Below are 22,216 nucleotides of genomic sequence, written 5' to 3'. Positions count from 1 at the left end.
AAAGAAAAAAATTAGGGGTGCCTGGGTGGCTCAGTGGGTTAAAGCCTCTGCCTTTGGCTCAGGTCATGATCCCAGGGTCCTGGGATTGAGCCCCACATCGGGCTCTCTGCTCAGCAGGAAGTCTGCTTCTCCCTCTCTCTCTGCCTGCCTCTCTGCCTACTTGTGATCGCTATCAAATAAATAAAATCTTTTAAAAATTTTTTAAAAATAAAAAATATTAATTAATTAATTAATTATTTTTTGTAGGCCTTCTGCTAAAGGGCTGCTTTCACAGTCAGACCATTATGGAACCATCTAGCTTTCCTTAGAAAATACATATTCTTTGGTGATTCAGGCTTTAGTAATTGTCTATTCCCTGAGGAGCTCCTCTCCCTCTTAGGACTGGGTCATAAGCCTACTTCCTTTCCATTCTGTTCAGAAGATATTGGAAGAAATAGTGACATCAGTATCAAAAGATGAATGTTTCATGTTGCCTTTTTTTTCTTTTTAAGATAAGCACTGACGAAATCAGTACTTTATAGTTTCTGTGTCATTGGGCAGATGGTGTCATTCCTGATTACAAGGGTGGTAGTTCATTTTAATAACAGGAAATAAGAAATTGAAAGTACTGCTCAGTGGGAAGCCTGCTTCCTCCCCTCTCTCTCTCTGCATGCCTCTCTGCCTACTTGTGATCTGTCTGTCAAATAAATAAAAATCTTAAAAAAAAAAAAAAGAAAAAAAAATTGAAAGTATTGGTTAATGTTTAAAAATCGTGGTACTTTAACAGGCAATTCCACTTGAAACAGTTGCTAAAAGCTAGGAAGATAAAGTGGGACTAAAAATCCAGTTGGAGCTTTGGTTAAAAGAAAAAGTTTTTGAGTTTTGTATAAATAACTTATTAGTTGGTATTGTTATGCATTTAATTTCACTTATATAGATATTTATCATAGTCATAAGCAAAATAAATAATATAAAATATAATGAAATATATACACAGTCATGTCCTCAATGTAAGCTATTTTCTTCTGTTTTAAGAAGAAAAAATTTCATATTTCTATGATAAAGAGAAGGTGGATCATATCTTATACTTTTAAAATATAATTGTTTATTGATCATGAGCCCTGTGTGAAATAATGGGATGGTAGCTCTCCTCTACTGGTTTACCATCTTCCTTTTGTTATCATACGCTCTATGCCTTTCTTATATTACTGTTTTGGTCAGCTAATTTTTCCCCATAGAAGTTCACACTTCCACCCTTTCCTTTTTGTTAGCTTTAGACAGGATGGAAGTGGGTAGGAGAGGGCAGGGAAATGAAGACCAGTGGATCTCTGGCTTGTGGAGCTGCGTGGAAACTCATGCTCTCAGTTGGGAGAAGGAATACAGGAGGATCTGGAGATTACCAGGATTAAAAAAGAGGGGTGAAAATGAATTTATTTGGGATATGATGAGCTTGAAATGTCTTTGGGGCAGTCATGTGAAAATATCCATTTGGTAATTGGATTAACAGATCAGTGCTAACGATAATGGATCGGAGTCCTCAGCACACAATGAAAAGCAGGGGAGGGGAGATGACATTTTCCAGGAGTGAATTGAGAAGAAAGGTAAGAGAAGGCCAAGGACAAGACCCCAGGAAGCATTAATACTCAGTGCGATGGCAAAGAGGAGCAGAGGCCCCACATCTTTGTCTCAGGTTTCCTTTCCCACTCAGCGTCATGATGAGGCAGATAACTGGCCATGGGCAGTAAAGTAGGGTATTGCCTCTGATCTCCTAGATGTAAGAACTTGGAAAATCCCAAGTGCAAGAGAGATCCGGAAATGCAGTACTGAACTCTACTTTGTGAGCATCTTTTGATGATCTCAAGCACATGTAGATATGTAGTCTCCCCACTTCTGCTCCTGCTCTTCTAGCTTTTCCCACAGAGGCCATGGGGTCTCAACTTTCACGCTTGATCTGAATATCACTCCAGCTCCATCTCAAACCATGTTCCTCACAGAACCCTGCCTTGATCATGACTTTCCACCACATGTTTCCCGTCCGTCCCTGACACACCAAACTCACCCCTTTCTTAGGGCCTTTGCAGTTGTTCTTCCTGAAGATCCCTCTAAGGACAACGTCTTAAGGAGCTGGCTCACCTGATTGGAGGCTTGATGGGCCCCCCAAATCCGCTGGGTAGACTAACAGGCTGGAGACTCAGGGAAGACTGGCAGCTTAAGTCCAAAGTCCACTGGCAGAATCCCTTCTTGCTCAGGGAAGGTCTTTGCTCTTTTGATGCCTTCAACTGATTGGATGCAGCCCACCCATATTACGGAGTATTTTTCTCCCTTCCCTCATTCAAAAATTACTTTTTTTTTATTAGTAAATATTTCGAACAAACAAAACTATAAGTAACACCAATGATGTAATAAATGTTGTATCTACTTTCTAGGCTACAATGAATGTTAGAAGCCATATTTACCTCATATCTGTTTCTCTTATTAAGAAATAAAGCCTGAGAGAATTAAGGCCCTCTCTTTTACTCCCTTACTGACTCTATTTATTTACTTCTCTCCCATAGGCAAATCACTCTTTGAAGTTATCCTTTTCATCCGTATTTTTATACTTTCATTATATATGTATATGTGCATGCATTTTTATAAACTATATTAAGATATATATAGATAGATATTATATATACAAAACATATATTTACATATATAAACATATTTATACACATATATATGCTTCTACAAAACATGCAATATTGTGTTTACACAATGTCTTTACATGGTATCATGTTATAGGTATTTTTCTGCAGCTTGAGTTTTCTCCCATTATATCATCTAGATTTTTCTTTGGCTCGTTTGTTTTACCTGTGATGCAGTATGTTATAAGATACAGATTATATTCTGTTGGAGCTGTAATTTTTTGAGAGTCTAATATGTTCCAAGCATTACACTGAGCACTTTAAAGAAAGTAAATTTTATTCCCACTTTATAGAGTAAGAACCTAGGAACTAAGACGTTCTTTTCAGGCTTCTACCATCAGTGGCAATTTTCAGAGCCAGATCTACTTAACTTCTAAGTCACAGCATATCTGAGCACTAATAAAAGTGGGAACACCCATGCTTTTTATATAAGTTGGAAATTTAAATCAGTCAACAGTAATACCACAGAGATTTGTTTCTCCAATACATGAATGAGTTCACTAAATCTCACAGTCAGTGGTGAAGTAAAAGTGTCAAGGAAACTTCATTCAGCATAAGTTTTGCCCCATCCCCATACAATGTCCCAAGGCTGCAAGAGTTTAGAGTAATAGAAATGGAATCTATATATTTTGTGGTAATGGTTACCTAACATTTGACAAATATACATTTGTCAAAATCAATCATTTGCATACTTAAAATTGGTGAATTTTATTGTATATAAATTATATCTCAAGCTGAGTTTTAAAAAATGTGAAGTCCAAGAAGCACAGAGTTTTCTTAGCTCTTAGCATGGAAAGATAGTGCAGTTGGCCCTTGAACAATGCAGGGGTTGGGGTGCCAGCCCCTTGTACAGTTGAAAATCCACAGATAAATCTGGACTTCCCAGAAACTTAGCTATGAACTGACTACTGTTGACCAAAGACTTACTGATCATATGAACAGTTGATTAACGCATATCTTGTATGTTATATCTATTATGTACTGTAATCTTTTAATAGAGAAAAGAAAGCATTATTAAGAAAGTCATAAGAGAGAAAATACATTTATAGTACCACATTTATCGAAAAAAATCCATATATAAGTGGATGTATGCAGTTCAAACCTGTAGTTGTTTGAGGGTCAACTGTATAGTGCAGGCTTGGCACAAGACTCCAAGACCAGATCACCTAGGTTTGAGTTATGTTCTTCTCCTCTTTAAAATGGGCTTAGTAATATCTACACTGGAGAGTAGTTTTTTTTTAAAGTGTATCATCTAATATATATAACATACTTAGAACAGTGCCTGACACATAGTGTTTCTGTTATCATGGCTAACCAGAACTGAAGAACTTAAAAGTGAATGTGCCATTCCTGTTCTCTCTGCCTTTCTCTTCATTATAATCCTAATCTTGCCACAAAATATTGCTGTAACAGCATCATATATGAGGGATAAGCAGGATTTCAGTAAAATAGATCTTAATTACTACTAACCTGTCCTATGCTATTTGATAAGTATTTATTTAGGGTCTGTCCTTAAAAATCCCAGAACCCAGGAGGTCACCCCAGAAGGCAACAGGAATTTGGAAGGACAGAAGGAAAACTGGCAAAACAGGGAGTAAAGTTGCTTGGAAAAGTTGAGCAGAATATTGCCAGTTGAGGTTGAGCGTGGGGTTGGGAGGAAAGGTGTGGCAAGATGGGAATGACTCCTAGATTTGCTAAAATAAGGTTTTATTTTCTAGATTTAAAATCTTCTGAATACTGTAATCAGCTCTGTTTGGTTTTGTTTCCTCTTTATCACCCTCCTCTCATCCTGTTGGACTGTCTTGACCCTGAAATACAGTCCTTGCTTTTATTCATTTTCTTCTTGCATCTGGTCACCACATTATAGCAGTCTTTAAGACACACACTATGGTCTAGAATGTTTATAAAGTTGGAGATTAGTGTTGGAGAGCCCTCCTGGGTAAATATAACATCCTGCAAAGTCATTTTATTTATTCTGGTTCCTGATTCTGAGTATCCAAAGTGTGTAGATATATAATTAGCTATACTCACTGACTAACTCCTCTTCAAGGAGAGGGTCAACAAATAAATAAAACTGAAGTTTGAAAGTCTGTTCAGAAACTCCCAGACTCCTCTCTTCATTCTCTCCATTGGCATATCCCGTCTCCTGTTAATATGTGACAGTGTTCAGGAGCTCAGAATTCAGCAGGGACTGGGAGTAGGAAGGTGGGGGAAGGCTAACAATAAGTGTATAAACAAATTTCTGATTTAGGAATTTTCTGACTGCTTCTGTTAGAGAATTCATATATTTGCTTATGCATCAAGAGCTGATCATTATGCCTCTGGAATGCAACACACACGTCCTTATTCAAATATGGATATAATTAGCCTGCTGGTGAGATGTTTCCATCCTGATCGGTTTCTTGTGGATAGATGTCTTTTGCTGTCACGCTTTATAATTGAACCTGCCTCTCAATGCTTTAGTCCCAATATTTTAAGCTACTTAAAAAGCAAATCCCTTTCACATCTGTGGGATTTCAATACAATTCACACTACAGCTATTTTGATTGCTTCCATTTTTGACACATGCCTCCAAAGTTCCCTTCTGCTTGGAGAGCAAGTCCCATCTGTTTCTCTGACTGCAGCTGCTCCCTGGGACTCCAGGTCGCCAGAGCCGAGCATCCAGGTAGAGTCCTGCGTCCCACTCCTCAGGTGTGTGCCAGCCCACAGCACCTGCCCTGCAGTCCCTGAGGCTGAGTGCCCACAATGGGAGGGATCCCACAGACAGTCTCACGGAGACCGCCCAAGATTTCTTTCAGGCTAAAACCTTAATGAACCTGGAATCAGCACTCATAAGTGACAATGTGCCCTTCAACTATTTTGCTGAGAAGCAGTGATTTCTTCATTGTGGGGCCATCAGACTTCTGCCCACCTCTCCCAGAGAGACTTTCAAGCTTCCATCTTTACTAAGCACATCCTGTCTCATTGACATATATGATTCATATAGTTGGTGGAGTGGGGTAGGCTGTGGCCAGCAGCAAGAATCTGTCATATTTGCATGTGGCAGGGAAGGACCACCACAAGTGCCTCCCCTGGCAGTCACTGTCCCACCCTGAAGAGGGACCAGCCCAGCATTAGCCCCAAGCCCTGGGACTTCACCTGCATTTTGGCATGAAGCCTTCACTGATACTAAGCATCAAAGCACTTTGAATTATTCTCTGGAGTTCTCCCATCTGACTGCCTAGTATTAGTTCAGATGGCCAGAGTAACTGAAGAGGAAACATGAAGAGGGTAAAGCTATGTCCATCTGTTCAATCTTGAAAAGAGCTAGCTTTTCTTCAGCACATACTGTGCATTATTGTGGGGGGTTTTGGGAAGACTGACTTTTCCAATAAACTACCCAGTGCAGCAAACTGGCTGCAAAAATGTATGTATTTCCACTAATGTTGGGAATAGTCCATTAACCCCAAAGGCCTTGCTTACTTGAGTTTTTCAGTGGATGCACTTGAGTCTTCCCCCTAATGCTGCCAGTCACTGAGTGTCATGGCCCACATGTGCCTGGGAGCCCCATGATTGCCATTACTGGTGCCCTGGGCTCGAGTCTTGTAGTTTATGCTGTGTTCTTGGAGAGACCTAAAAGGACCTTGCAGGCAAGGGAAGGGAAGCCTGGGTGGGTGAGGGACAAAAGAGAGTGACCTGCTTTGGGGGTTCAACTTCAGATTTTTTATGGAAAGAGGGATTTTGATATTTAGAGAAGAACTTTTAATCAGTGCTTTCATCACCAGAGTTTTCTTTGTCCTTGCATGGTCTGATTATAAAATTTGGACACTCCTTGGGGCAGCCTGGGTGGCTCAGTGGGTTAAAGCCTCTGCCTTCGGCTCAGGTCATGATCTCAGGGTCCTGGGATCGAGCCCCGCATCAGGCTCTCTGCTCGGCGGGGAGCCTGCTTCCCTCTCTCTCTCTGCCTGCCTCTCTGCCTGCTTGTGATCTCTGTCTGTCAAATAAATAAATAAAATCTTTAAAAAAAAAAAAAAATTTGGACACTCCTTTATGTTGGCAAAGGAGGCAGTAGAGTGTAGTGGTTAAGAGCACGTCTCTGGGGCCAAATCCCAGCCTCCACCAACAAGCTGTGTGGCCTTAGGCAGGTCACATGAGTTCTGAACTTCTCTCATCTGCATAATGCAGACACCGACATTACCTCTCTCACAGAATCATTTGAAAGATTCACGAGTTACTATATGTGAAGTACTTAGCACTGAATGTGACACAAAGGAAGCCCTAATTAATCAGTATAAGCCATTATGGTAATGAAAAAAGAACAAATGATGTGATTTTAATTCTTGAATTATTATGGAAACATTCAGAATAATATTTTGAGAGCCCTAGTCTTCCTTATCCCAAGGGGCCCGAGACCTGAAGGGTGAGAGCTTGGTATCACAGTGTATCTCCCTCTAGATAGAGGATCTAGGGCCGGTCCCAGAGCCCCTTCAAAAGTACTTCCTTTAAATACTGACCAGGTTAAAGAAAGCATAAATTAGAAGGGCGCTACAGTGGGAAAATATAGAGCTCTCGTGCAGGATGAAGACCTCCTGTGGATAACGTGTGCAGTTTGCATTTGGCACGGTTGCTACTTGGGAAGTTCTTCTAAAACTCAGTTTTTTCTTTTAGTCACCCCTAATCTAGGCACTTTGCAGTGTGGGACTTTGAGGTCACCTTAACAGCAGAGATGAGTTCCTTCATGAAAGTTATCTTTGTGCCATCTCCTCCCTGCTGGGTATTCTGGGCCGCCCAAGACACAGAGAATCAGGACAGGTGACAAAAGAAGGAATGAGAGCTTCTTGGCAGAGCTCTGGAAGGGTACCCCCGAGGCAGCTCTCAGCAGACCCGACGTGGGTCAAGGGGAATGCTGAAGCCTGCCATGTTCTGGGGCTTTTCAGTCCCTGGCAACAGGAATCCTGAGCTTAGGGAAGGTGGCAGAGGTCACTAATGCCTCAATTCTACATCCAAGTGACTGTACGTAAGTCTTCACGACAAATGCATCTTCTTTACGTTGCTTGGGTCAGGGGCACCTGGGTGGCTCAGTTGGTCGAGCATCCAACTCTTGTTTTCATCTCAGGTCATGATCTCAGCTCATGTCATGATCTTGGGGTCCTAGAATTGAGCCCTACATCAGGCTCTACACTCAACTGGGAGTATGTTTGGGAATTCTCTTTCTCCCCCAAGGCCCCCCAACTCTATGTTGTCCAGCTTAGAAATGAATACCTCTTTGTGAAATAAATATTCATAATTTATTTTCAGCCAATTTCAGGAAAATTTCATGAGCTCGGGTGGGGGTTAAAAAGCAAAATACTTGAGTGAGAGACAAGAGAACTGAAACCATCACTAACTAATCCTATAACCCTGGGCATATACCTGTTCTCCTTCCGTTTTCCCATTTGTATGGTGATGGTAATAATACCAGTTCTGTTTGTTTTGAGTTGTTTGGGAATTAAGTGAAAGAAGGCACGTTGAGCGATGTGAACTGCTAGCTCAGGGGAATATTCTAGTTGGGTGAGAGCCTGAACTCTGCAGTCAGACTGCCCGGGTGCAAGACCAGTGCGTCCCCTGGCCTAACCACATGACCTGCAGCACATTAGGAACTCTCTCTGATGCAGGTTTTGCTCATCTGAGATTTGAGAGAAGAACAGTGCCTGTTTGTCAGGCTGCTTTGAGGATTAAGGTGCCATTTGAGGAGTGCCAGGCAGACGTGAAGGACTCTGTATGCTACTATTATTTGTTACCTTCCATTCGGTTTTTAAACACATTTTCCAGACTTTGGACACAGGCCCTACATATGTATGAACAAAGTTAGTAGTGCTTCAGAAAAACCTGAAATGCATCCCTTGTCCCTGTCCATAAGTGATCAGACTCAAGGCAATGGCTGCATAGAAGCATCCCAGAGAAGAAAGTTTCTGGTCTGATTATAAGACAGAATTACTCATTAGACCTTTTCTTGGGCATCTTGTAAGTGGTAGGTGCTGAGAGTGTGAAAATAAGATGTGGTGGTTGGCCTCTAGGAGATCACAAGGATGTGGGACAGGGAGAGACAGTAGAATATGCTGTGAGTACTCCAATGGAGCTGTGGATAGTACATGGTAGGAGGGAGGGAGAACCGGGGGGGACCCTGGATAGACCAGGGGAGTCTCAGGTGGAGGTGGGAACAGGTGCTCAGCAGGTGCAGAGGAACCTTGACTTACTGCTCAGGAAGAAGTCAGAAAGCTTCATGCTATTAAGTTGCATCTTACAGAATGTGTAGGCATTTTCCAGAAGGAGGCTGTGGAGAAGGGCATCCCACTGACCTGTCCTCCTTCTGTAAGGTGGTTGCTGCCAGGTGGATCTCCAACAAGGGCCATGGTAGGGTTTCTGAGTTATTTCAAGTCTCTTGGGATCTATACACCCTCTTTTGTGGAAAACATAAAGCCTATCATGCAGCTCTCCCTTCACTGCAGTGGGGTTTAAAGCTCTGCTGTCCAACACGGCAGCCACGCCACATATGTGGCTCTTTACACCAAAATTAATTAAAATTAAATAAAATTAGGGGTTGAGTCCCTCTATCATACTAGCTACATTTCAGGTCCTCAGTACCGCAGGGCCAGCGCAGGCATTGCATTGCCACAGAAATGTGTTGAATAGCACAGTCCTCAAGTGTGCCCTGGCATCACACAGAGAAAGGAATGGGACATTTTTGTCTGCTCCCTCCCAGCTCCTGCTGTTGGGAACCTCCAGGCTGGGTGCTCAGGCTCTCAGGGGTGGTAGGCAGCTCTGTCCAGGCTCTTCAAGAGTCAGAAGCTGCCCGGTAAGACCTCGTGCAGCGACATCTGCTTTCTTCTGGACTGGGGTGGTTCTGGCACCCCCTGCCCAGATTCAAACGGAGCAGTGCTGGGGGAAGATCTGTCTTTTCAAAGTAATTGAAATGAAATGAAGTCAAAGGAAACTTTTTATTTACCCTTCATCGCTGGCACGGAAATCCTCCTGTGAACTCACAGAGGCTTGGTTCTTAGAATATGCTTGAAGAGAGCTGGTCAGAGGGAAGTTGCCTGGAGGCGTCACTGCCTTTAGGGGGTGGATGAAGGCCACTGCTTCAGAATTCTTAGAGTCACGCACCTGGCTAAGGAGACTGCTCAAGTCCGCAGCCATTAGTATTTGACACTGGATTTTGGCTTTGCGGTCGAGAACTCTCTTCGCAGGCGGACAAAGCTCCCTGCTTGGCAGCAATCATAGCCTCCCTGCCTTCCGTGGAATCGCGATTGTGCGTGGACAAGTATCAGATGAGCCAGACGGCGTTCTCTTCAGGAATGAGAATCCTGTTGTAAAGCAGAAAGAGCGAAGCGTGGTCTCCACAGCACTTCACCTCTGAACCTCAGAACCACAGTATTCGAGCCTCCATTAGGACTTACGATTTGCCACAAAATCATTTTATTGTGTTCTGGTGTCTCTGGAAATTACGCAGTGCCCAGATCTTTGTGGAATGGGTAATAATTACAGTTTGAGATGCTTTCGGGAAGTTTGATTTACAGCTACTGTCTGATCTGATTTTAGGAAGAATTTAACCTAACAACCCAGGTTCGGTTATAATTTTCCAGAATAGCTTTCGTTTTAGGAATCTAAATCCATCTGGATAACATGCTAAGGTTATAACATCTACCCCATCTGTTGAAGTAACCTGGAATTTCAGAGTTAGGCTGTCGGTAAGTCTGGAAGAAGAGAGAAATCTTTCTTCCAGAATGCTGCTTCTCCTTCACTCACCTCTGAAGGGCAGTTTTCAGTGTCAGTGAAAAATATCCCTGTCTTTATAGACAAATACAGAGTCTTGAAACTTCAGTCACGTTTGGTCCCTAGGTAGGCTGCTCGCCTGTTGCCTTTCTTCAGATTATGGTTGTCATCTGTCACTTATCAATAGGGTCAGGTGTGATTGGAAAGGTAAAACGGGCCAACAGAAGCAGCGGTCTGTATCTGTTGGATCTTAGATGGGCATCATTTGAGCACCTGAAGTGGACGGTACAGCAGCTGACCCACGAGGCTCACTCACTGTCAGTGGTGCCTGCAGTTTCCACTGGCTCAAGTCTCATCAGGGAAAGGGCAGAAAGGTAGCAGGTGGTGATGGAGATAATGCATGAGCATCATGGTAACCTTGCTGGGCTTGGATCGGTAGACCTGGAGGCCCTAGGAGAGAGGCCATGGCTCTTTTGTTTCAGGGACATTCCCTATCTGTGCAACACCCCCAGTTCTCATCCCTGTGTTTCACTGGAATTGAGCTACACAGAGTTGGGTTTGAGGTGCCAGCCCTGGGGCCTCTTGAAATGTACATGGGAGAAGAGAAGGCAGAGGAGCTGGTTGGTAGGTCTTGGCTAGGAGAGATCGGGTGATTTTTTGTAATCCCCTCTTTATTAAAGGTCTACTTAGAAAAAAGAAAATAAAGATTTAAAAAAAAAATGTATTGAGAGAGAGGGAGAGCAGGTATGAGAGCAGGGGGAAAGGGGAGAGGGAGAGAGAATCTTAAGCAAACTCCACACTAAACACAGAGCCCAATGTGGGGCTTGATCTCGTGATCCTGAAATCCTGACCTGAGCCGAGATCAAGAATCAGATGCTCAACTGACTACATTACCCAGGTGCCCCAGAAAGCAGCGATGCTTTCATCTGATGTCATACTCTGGATAATTAGGGTTCAATTCTCAATTAACTTTACTAATGACAAGACTAAAGGGCTATAATGGTCCATCCATTGCCTTTTCACCATGAGGTTCTTTTACTAAGATACAGAGTATCAGTATGGAGCTAACCCTGAAACAGAAGTAAGAGCTTCTATCTGCCGTGGTGAAAGGGATCACAGGGAGAATTCTGCTCCTCCTCCCAGATCCGAACCTGCTGATTAAGTGAATGACTTCACCATCTCTCCGAGATGTGTTTGCGCACTCTCTGCAGGTCTCACCATGTCACTGATTCATCTGATGAACTGCAACAGGACTAAGAAGGGAAATTGGGAATAGGAGTGAAACCTCATGAGTTTGGACTAGTTGGGAGGAAAGGCTGGTCTGAATTAGTGTGAATTCATGAGGCTTCTAAAGTGTGTATACACACACACACACACACACACACAAAACTTCATGTAAATGAAGAGTTTCATCTTGAATATATTTGAAGACAAACATATGAAGACATAAATATATGAGCACATGTATGTCCATATATACATACGTGTACATATTTTTATTCCTTTAAATGCCACTGAAGCATCACTTAGGAGTATAACCCAGTAGAGAGTAACCCAAGTAGAAAGACTTGTAGACCTGGGTCCCTCCCGGTTCTGTTACTAACTTGCTGACTCCTAGACCAGGCCCCTCAGCTCAGCACAACTGATGTTTGGGTCGGAGGATTCTTCGTAGCTGAAGCTGCCCGTGCACTGTCGGATGTTTAGCAGCATCCCTGGCCTCTCTGGGAGCCCATCGCCTCCTCTGCCCGTGACAACCAAAAATGTCTCTCAGATATTTCCAGACGTTGTCCTGGTGGAGAACCACTGTCTAAGACCATATAGGAAGATGCTCCAGGCCACAGAGTCCCCAGAAATAAACCGAGGAAGACACCTTCCAGTCCCCTTCCAGATGGAATGCTTCCAGGACACCTATAAAGGGTCCTGCCAGACTCAGAAGCCGCCTAACACCTGCGGTGGTATAACGGGGGGCGTAGATGGGAACGTATTCCGAAGGCTAAATCTTGACGCTCTCATTTATGTTACCCATTGGCCACTGTCAGCCGCCCTGCTCGCCCAGTTACCGAATACCAGGAGATGAGTGATACTATAGTATATTCTTAAGAAGTCCAAAATGGACTGAAGTTGCTCTTACTTTTTCCTAAACTTTATGCATGCAGCTATATTAACTGAAGACAGTTCTGGAAATGATTTGGCTAAAATACCTGCTTTTCTTTCCTGCAGGGATCCTGACATTAAAGAGAGCAAATGAGCTTCTGAGTACTTGTGAGCCGGGCAGTTTTCTGGTCCGCGTCAGTGAAAGGATCAAAGGCTACGCCCTGTCCTATCTGTCCGAGGATGGCTGTAAGCATTTCCTCATAGATGCCTCCACGGACTCCTACAGCTTCCTGGGCGTGGACCGGCTGCAGCACGCCACCCTGGCCGCGCTGGTGGACTACCACAAGGTGACCCGGTGTACAGGCTTGACTTGCTCTATGAATTGTTGTCCCACAGCAGCTCTAGCAGTGAAAGGCAATTATAAGAAAAGAGATTGAGACGAGTAATGGGGGATTAGTGTCTGATAATTCTTCCGGATAATCAGGACTCTTAATTACAATTCCTTTATCGTTGAACCTAGTTCTTCCTCGGATACTCAGGGAGAATGCACTGGGGCCGAGAATGGAGGAGATGCTAAAAGCCTGTGCACACGCTGATCGCATCTGAGGCCACACTTAGTGAGAACTCAAGCCTGGGAGGGAAAGAGGGTACATGGCAATTTGCAGATGAGAAAATCTCTTCTAAGATTGCCATAAACTGATAAAGCTTCATGTAAATCAAGGGCAAATAGGAAGTTGTGTGCTCCGAGGAGGCAGGGAAGGGCATGACCTTCTTATTTCGACCGTCTCAACAACCTGCCCACTACAGCGCAGCCTGATCTCTGCCTTCTGATTCACAGGTGGAGCCCATAACCTCCCTGGGGAAGGAGCTCCTCCTCTACCCCTGTGGTCAGCAGGGCGAGCCACCGGATTACCTGGAGCTCTTCGAGTGACAGCGTCCCCCGTGGTGTCCTGCGCCCTCCAGCTGGGCTTTCCTCTGGGTTAACACTGCTCAGACCTGTGCGTGTGAGGCCAAAGTCAGCCTGCAGCAGAGCCAGCACTGACCAACGGGCAAGTGTCCTTGGAGCCCCGTGGAAATCTCTCTCCTGTGCAGATGCTGGAGTTTAATGTTAAGAGAAGGTTACCTCTGCGTCATATTCACTCCAAAAGTAAAGGGAGACGATCCCCAATTTCAGCAACTACCTAACGTGAAGGATACAACCTTAATGATGTATATAAAATGAACAAAGGAGAAATTGAAACCTCTTAGGAATTAAGACCTACTTCAAAAACCAATACCTCCCGTGAACTGTTTTATGACCTCTACGTTCCCTCTTTGCATCATTTCCAAATGTCTCAGGACTGTGTTTATATTAAGTTCCATGTTGGCTTTGGGGAGCTGGCAGAAGAGCCTTCACGGGTGGCCTGCAAACACACTTCATTTATCATGCGTGTTGGAGCCAGGATGTAAGGAAGAGACATAGAAACACAAAAGTTGGGGACGCAAATTGAATGAGGAGTTGAAACTGTAGGAGGAGAGGCTTCACGCGTCAGGAAATACTGCGGACTCTAGGGGAGTGAGCACGTTTTCGAGTCTCCTCGTTCTGGAGAGCGGGACCGTGCTCGCCTTGTGTACTCCGGCTCGGTCCGGGAGCGCACCACGACGTGAAGCCGCGCACACCCGAGGTGCTCTCCATCAGTGCTCACGCCCCAGCACAGGACACCTGTAAAGGGTCCTACCGGACTCAGAAGCCACCTAACCCCCATAGGTTCCCACCTATGCCCACCTTGTTCTGGGATGGATGGTGTCCCCGGGAAGACAGGCTGAAGTCCCCAACCCTGGTACCTGCGAATGTGACCTTAGCTGGGAATAGGGTCTTTGCCGATGTGATCAAGGGAAGATGAGCTCCTCCAGCATCTGGCCTCCTTAACGAGGAGAGCGGGATTGGGAGCCAGAGACCCACAGGGGCGAGGAGGCCTGGGGACCACAGAAGCAGAGACGGGTGATGCGGCTTCGAGCCAGGGAAAGCCAAGGCGTGCTGGCCGCCCCCACAAGCCAGGATCCTCCCTGGAGTCTTAGAGGGGCACGTGGCCTTGCTGACACCTTGGTTTCAGACCTCGAGCCTCCAGATCTGTAAGAGAATAAATGACTGTTGTCTTAAGCCACTGAGTTTATGGTAATTTGTTACAGCGGCCCTCGGAAACTCACAGAGGATCCTTACAGAAGCTGATGGGTGCTACATACCGTTTGTGGCTGCACAGCCGGCCCTCCTGAGAATAAAGGAAGAGGGGAGAGAAGAGTAAGCTCCCACCGGCTCTGTTCCGCTCTGGGATGCAGGTTTGCTGGGTCAGGAATCCTATGCCCTCTGCGTCTGCACCGCCAACCCCCAGCAACTCTCGGGCCGGCCCAGCCAGGGGGTCGCCTGTGGGCAGTGACCCAGGGTGCTGTGAACCCCAGAATCGTCTTCTGGGAAGGTGGAGGTTCGCTTGTACCCCGGCCTACTCCCTGCCGCAGCTGTTTTTCAAAGGAAGCAGACATTGTGGCAGTTTGTTCACGAGGTTGCTGGTTGTGTAGCCCTCGCGGGCTGTGTAAAACGTAACAGGAGAAGAGGGCGGTGTATGTATGTATGTGGGAGTGTGTATGGGTGCGCGTGTGCGCTTTCATGAGAAAGTTTTTAAACACCCATCATGGTGAAGTGATTCCTGAAATATCCCGTGTGTTTCTGTAGTCTGAAAGACACCTGTCAATGAGACATTTGTCCAAGAGGACCTGTGTTCAGCTGTCATTTCTAACTGTGATTCAACAGCCATGACATTTTAGAATTGCAGAGACCACACAGGACCCACATCTTCCCACCATTCCCTCTCTGAGCTGAGGTTTTCACTTCTAATAAAAAAGGTATTTTCTTCGGGGCGCCTGGGTGGCTCAGTGGGTTAAAGCCTCTGCCTTCAGCTCGGGTCATGATCTCAGGGTCCTGGGATCGAGCCCCGCATCGGGCTCTCTGCTCAGCAGGGAGCCTGCTTCCTCCTCTCTCTCTGCCTGCCTCTCTGCCTACTTGTGATCTGTCAAATAACTAAATAAAAAATCTTTAAAAAAAAAAAAAAAGGTATTTTCTTCTAATTGAGATGTCCTTGACATTTAACCTTAAATTAGTTTCAGGTACAACATAACGACTTGACGTGTGAACTGACTGTCAAATGATCACCATTGTAAGTCTAATGATCATGCACCACCTTACAAAGTCATGAGATTTTTTTTCTTGTGATAACTTTTAAGCTCTGCTCTCTTAGCAACTTTCGAATATGCATTCTAGCGTTATCCACTGTACTTATCACGCTGTCCATACCCATGACTTACTGATCTTGTAACCGGAAGTCTGTACCTCTTCACTCCCGTCACCCACGTAGCCCCCCACCCCAACCCTCCTCCCCTCTGGCAATCACCAATCCATTCCCTGCGTCCAATTATTGTTCTGATTGCACATGGAAGTGAAACCATAGGGTATTTGCCTCTCTTTGACTTATCTCACTTAGCAAAACGCCATCAAGGTCCATCTGTGTTGCAAATGGCAAGACCTCATTCTTTTCTATGGCCGAGTAGTATTCTATCGTGTACGCACACCACCTCTTTCTATCCGCTCATCTACTGATGGACACTGAGGTGGCTTCTGTCATCTTGGCTACTGTAAAAAATGCTGCAGTGGACGTAGGGGTGCATGTATCTCTTTGAATTGGTATTTCCGTTTTCTTTGGAAAGAAGAGTTGCTGGGTCACATAGTAGTTCTATTTTAATTAAAAGAAGGTGCTTTTACTAGCTGATTTTTATTAATTTCATCCAGTTCTGAAATCTTAAGGTTCTGAAATAAATAGAAAACTACCCTGTAGTCACTCATCGTTATGAAGACTTATGATTCCAGCATCTCCCTCTGCCTAAGACGATTTTGGAGGAAGTACAGTCCTATCCAGACGTAATGACACTAAGTAACATCCTACTGTGGGATGACTTAGTAAGCGGGAAAAGACCTGACTGAATTAACAAGGGGGAGCAGATCTGAGTTCTGTACTGTTTGATGATATGACGGCCAGCAGTGCTACCTGAAATTCTTAGGGAGGGAAAAGGGTACAGAATTCAGAAAGTGATTAAAAGCAAATGGGATTGAGGAAGCCTGAATTCTCATCCTAGCTCAGCTATTAGATACAGCTTCTGGGCTTTCCTTCTTGCCCAGAGTGTGGTAAGAATGTTCACACTGCACCCTGGGGGTCTCTCTTTCAGAAGGCAAGTCTCTACAATTGCGTCTTTAAAGAAGACACCTGTCCCACTGATGAGGGAGCAGAAGGCTGGCTGAGGACAAAGCAAAAGGCTGACACCTCACAATCTCCCCCTCACCCCCACCACTCCTGGGTGGGACAAATGTGACATTCTTTAGGAATCTCCCAACTATCTTGATATTAATGGCTTGCTGAAAAGGAAAGACAACCTTGATCAAGCCGCAAGACCTCCCGTATCCCAGCACCTTGTAGGCCCTCTTTAGCATACGAAAGCTCCGTTGAAACCTCCCTTTCCCTCACCTTCCCCCAACTGCGTGGTACATAACATGCCACCTCTCACAACCCGGGGCAGCAGCTCTTCCCGCCCACGGGTCCTGTCCCCGTGCTTTAATAAACCACCATTTTTGCGCCAAAGATGTCTCAAGAATTCTCTCTTGGTCATCGGCTCGGGACCTCACCCCACCGAACCTCACCTAGGTTCTAGAACTTCATCACGACAATTTGCGCTTTCCCTTCCTCAGGAGTGGCCACAAATCCTAGTTGCACATCTCCCCTCAGCTTTCCATTTGTGTGATCTCCTCCCCATCCTTTTCCTCTCTCCCTCCCTTTCTGCCGTATTCTCCCTCCGAGAGCTTCTCATCGCCTTCCCTTCCGCATCACAGACTCGACATCCTGCCGTGTTAATTCTTCTCTCACTGCCCCCATTGTGGACGTGAGCATTCTATTTCCAGTGCACTTGCCATGCTTCCTTCTGTCCTCTGCCTCATCCTCACGCTTCCTACCGCTGCCCCAGATTGAAAATGCTCCAGAGCCTGACAGGACAATAGTGCTTTTTATTGTGGGGTAAAAACACACTGTTGGGTCGTGAGTGAGCTCAGCGTAGTAGAAAGTCTAGCAGGTCTGGGTTTGGATCCTGGCTATATCACTAACCAGCAGCGTAGTTATTTTTTTAAAAAGGTTATTTATTTATTCATCTGAGAGAGAGAAAGAGAGCACGAGTCAGAGGGAAGACGGAGAAGCAGATTCCCCGCTGAGCAAGGTTATCCACGCAGGGCTCCATCCCAGGACCCCAGGATCATGACTGGAGCTGAAGGCAGACGTTTAACTGACTGAGCCACCCAGGTGCCCTCTAGCTGTGTGGAATCTTAAAAGAACAATACTAAGCTTGTCTGAACTTCAGCTCTCAAACAGGAGTGACTCAAGTCACCCATTGGATTACAAGGCTTAGAAAAGAAACCCATAAAGTCTCTTGGGTCCAGCAAAGCCAGGATTCGTGCACTCTGTGCTCCCATCATGAGCTCAGCTTGTATAATCCATGGGCTGTGCATGCCAATGGCCCATTTGCTAGAGCTTCTGGGATGAATCTTCAGGGGGGAAGGGAAGCTCGTTGAGTAAGGCTTATACTAGGGAATCACACAGTAGATTAGCCAGTTGAAATGGCTTGCAGAGAGACGGCTACCTTAGTCTGGATTAGAAATGGCAGAGAGAGGGCATTCTCTTAATGTCGAATTTTGACAACCCCAAAGTTAGCAGTGACCCGTCTTTACCCAAAATTGGTCATTGACAAATTGATTCAGTTGTTCAGGAATTCCTGATCACAAATCCCCAGGTATTCACCTGCCTTTGCAACCAGAGGATTTACCACAAACCCAAATCCCTCTGGGATTAACGGCATAGTCTCCCAAATAGGTCAGCTCCTGCCAGTGCTAACCCAGACTTATGTGGGGGAGGGGGCGTTTAGCCCCTGCTCTCCGGTCAGTCTAAATCAGCTTTTCTTTTCCTTTAGCTAAAAGGATGTTCCTTCCAGCTGGGTCAAGAAGCTGGTAGGCAACACCACAGGGCAACAACCACACCGAACAGCATGTGCTGTATCTTATCTCGTGCAGGAGCTCTGGGTGGTGTGGTGGAGCTCTGGACAGGGCTTCCCAAACCCATCACTCTGCTGTTCGGGACAGCCCCCCACGCTGTCGGGGCAACTTCTACCCGGCTCTTTTTGAACTAATGACTGGAAGAGAGAACAAGTACTAAAAAACATTCTCCCTTCAGCCTTCCTTTGAATGTAACTTGAGGGTTTTGCTGTTTGTTTTCCAATTTATTTATTTATTTTTCTTAACTGTTTCAAATGGGGTTTCACAACGTAGCTGTCCAGGCGATGGTGAACGTTGCGGTTCTTTCAACACTGGGGTTGGAGGAGGGTTGTCTGGGAGCAGATTGGGGTGGGGTTCGAAACGGAGTGGGGGGGGGATTAACAGCTGGGGAGAAGGGAGGAGCCAGCTGAGGTCTTACCGCTCAGGTCCATGAGGAGTAAGCCCCGTCCAGTCCCACTTGGGTGCTGCATGTAGCGGGCAGGCTAGCCGCGCCGTCAGCCACCAAAGGACATTTGGAGAGTCTTGGGCACAGGTCACTGAAGGTGACCTGGCCCTCCCTGAGCCTCTGGGTGACTGGGTGATGGGCAGAGACAGCCTAGAGGCCATGCCTGCTTCTGTCCCCAGGCTGTCACTTGTGCCCTCCTTTGGAAGAGCAGTCAAGGCAGAAACAGCCACAGGGCACAGGGGGTGACCGTGACCACTGCAGAGGGCACACGCAAAGGATCAGTATCCCAGAGGCATTCTGAAAGGCACCTCTGCTGAGAGAACATTTTCTGTGTGTCGAAAAACCACCCCCACCCCTTCCTGCCCCTGGCAGTGGGCAGTTTCTGGCAGCGCTGACTGGGTCCGGCCAGGAGAAACAGCTTTGAATTCAAATAGAAGGCTAATCGGAATATGCATCACCCAAAGCTGCCGGCTCTTTGATGGGTGTTGGGAGTAAAACACACCCACCCTTTCAGGGACCGCCCAAGGGCATTATCTCTGCAATTCTCGGAAACAACGTCAAATCTTTTTTTTTTTTTTTTTTAAAGATTTTATTTATTTATTTGACAGAGAGAGATCACAAGTAGACAGAGAGGCAGGCAGAGAGAGAGGAGGAAGCAGGCTCCCCGCTGAGCAGAGAGCCCGGTGCGGGACTCGATCCCAGGACCCTGAGATCATGACCCGAGCCGAAGGCAGCAGCTTAACCCACTGAGCCACCCAGGCGCCCAACAACGTCAAATCTTTTTCAAAAGGCAAGTATTCTCACCTGCTCTCCTGTCCCATTCAAGGCAGCCTTTCAGTCCAAGGCCTTGGGCATACAGAGGGCAAACAGAGGGCAAACAGAGGGCTGGAGGGCTGCATCCGAGGCTGCAGAGCCCCGGAAAACCCGCAGGGGCTCACAGAGGGAGGGAGCTAGAGGGAGGCTGGTCTGTGCTTTCCGAGTTCCTGGATCACGGTGTTTTCATTCACCACCAGGGGATTCTCAGGTGGGCTGAAGGGCAGAACAACGGTGGGAAATCGAGGCACAAGAGAAGACTCTGGACTTGGTGGAGGCCAAACTCCCTTTTCTACCCCCACCCCAGGACCTTCAAGCCTTCCGGAGCTGGCGGTGAGAACCGGAGAGCCTGAAGCCAGCCACTGTCTGTCCCCGCCCTCTGAGCAAGCCCCTCAGTTTCCGCACCTGGGAAGACATCATCTGCTTCAGCAAGGTCGCGTTCCATACAGAAGGTGCCCGGCTCTGCCCCTGACCTCGGAAACCTCTAATGCTCCTCAGCTGCCTGGGGGGTCACTGACACCAAATTCCTGAGCACAGAATTTAAAGGAAGAAATTATCCATTATATTTTACATTCCTAGTTACCCACATTCAGATAGACTGAACTTGTTTTCAGAATGATAGAAATAAAGGACAGCCATGCCCATGTGATGGGCTCATGATCTCTAATATGCAGCCCACTTCGGCCCAGGAGGTTTGGGTGTGCTGGGAAGCATCACAGACAGCTGTGAGTATGGACCCGGTGGTGAATCCTAACTGCAGGATGTGCATACAGAGACGGAAGGAAATGCAGATTAAATGTCCTTATAACCTGCAGCCCATTGACAAACCCTTGGGGGCGAGCAGAGTGTAACATTCCGCCAGGAAGCTCCCAGCTGTCTTAATGGTAACGCCTTGCTAGAGGGAAAAACAGCCTTGGCTTGACAATAGCAAGTCCTCTGGGATCCTGTGAGCCTTATTTTTTTTTAAATTTAATTTAAATTCAATTAACCAACATACAGTACATCACTAGGTTTCATTGGAATTCCCTAATCTTTACTTCTCCCAACCCCAAAATATATAATCAGTTGCCCCTGACAATCCAGGGGCAGCAGCTCTTTCTGCCCATGGGTCCTGTCCCCATGCTTTAATAAAACCACCTTTTTTAGCACCAAAGATGGCTTGGCTGTCAGCTCTGGACCTCACCAACATTCCAAAACGACATGCCTAGGACATGGTAGATATGACTGCATTCATGACCCTGAACAAGGAAACGGATACAGAGATGCCGAGTGCCTGGCTTAAGATCGTAAAACATAGATGCCAGTGAAAGAGCCGGAATTTCAGCCCCAGCCCTCTGGCTGGGGAAGTCTTGCGATTAACTACCACACCACACTGACCGCTGATAAGATTAGATACAATTAGATGACATTAGAAGATTTTCCCCTGAAACAAAAGGTATTAAAATTAGGTTCTGGGGTGCCTGGGTGGCTCAGTGGGTTAAAGCCTCTGCCTTCGGCTCAGATCATGATCCCAGGGTCCTGGGTTTGAACCCCTCATCGGGCTCTCTGCTCAGCAGGGCGACTGCTTCCCTTCCTCTCTCTCTCTGCCTGCCTCTCTGCCTACTTGTGATCTCTGTCAAATAAATAAATAAATAAATCTTTAAAAATTAGGTTCTGGGAAGCCATTTTCTTAATTTTCAGAATGGCGTATGGTACCTGTCAGGGCCTATTGAGCCAGAGCGATTTCATCTCGGTTAAACAGTGATTTTGTTGTTTACACAGTAAAACTTAAACTGACCCTGCCCCCCCCCCACCCCCAGGGGAACTTACTTAAAAGCAGGTCTGGGAAACCAGTAAAATGTGGTCAACCAGTCCCTGATAACAGAGCCCAAATACAAGGGCGGGTCAGGCCAGGTGGAGATAACAGAGCCAGAATGCCGGGATGAATCCGGCCAGGTGGAGACATCCAATCAGTGGGGCGCGCATACTGTCTCCCTAGATACCAAGGAGTGTGGGTCCTGCCTTTTGGGCGCCAATTCTGACCAAGGAGATAGGCTAGTTCAAATAGCTACTATGGGGTGAATTGTAATTCAGTTGGCCACCCATGTGTGACCTAGCATGACTGTGAAGCTTTCTCTGTGTGTTGCAATCTCATTGGCCACCTACGTGTGGCCAGGCTCAACCACATGGCCTTTCCCCTATAAAAGTTAGTCTGTGAGGCTGGGGGTCGTCGCTCTCTCTGTAAGAGGTGGCCCCAAATGGTCGGTTTGATTCTCGAGGCTTGGCACGAAATAAAGCTTTGCTGACCTTCGCTTTGTATCAGTCTCGCTCCTTTGATCACGGACCCTAACAGTGCCTACTTGAGTCAGACAGAAT

The 22,216-nt window shown here is 46.0% G+C and overlaps 1 protein-coding gene across 4 annotated transcripts in view; it reads left to right on the top strand.

Moving 5' to 3' along the window:
- Positions 1 to 14,371, top strand: part of SH2D4A (SH2 domain containing 4A) — a 59,136-nt gene extending 44,765 nt beyond the window's left edge. For all 4 annotated transcript variants that reach the window (XM_032837986.1, XM_032837990.1, XM_032837988.1 and 1 more), the window contains 2 exons: positions 12,615 to 12,835; positions 13,327 to 14,371. In XM_032837986.1, coding sequence (XP_032693877.1) covers positions 12,615 to 12,835; positions 13,327 to 13,419 — 314 coding nt within the window. In that variant the 3' untranslated portion in view covers positions 13,420 to 14,371. The remainder of the gene's footprint in view (positions 1 to 12,614; positions 12,836 to 13,326) is intronic.
- The last annotated feature ends 7,845 nt before the right edge of the window (positions 14,372 to 22,216 follow it).

Source organism: Lontra canadensis, unplaced genomic scaffold (genome assembly GCF_010015895.1).
Source record: "Lontra canadensis isolate GAN:19392208 unplaced genomic scaffold, GSC_riverotter_1.0 scaffold101, whole genome shotgun sequence".
Taxonomy (NCBI): domain Eukaryota; kingdom Metazoa; phylum Chordata; class Mammalia; order Carnivora; family Mustelidae; genus Lontra; species Lontra canadensis.
This window is presented reverse-complemented; position numbering and strand designations above follow the sequence as displayed.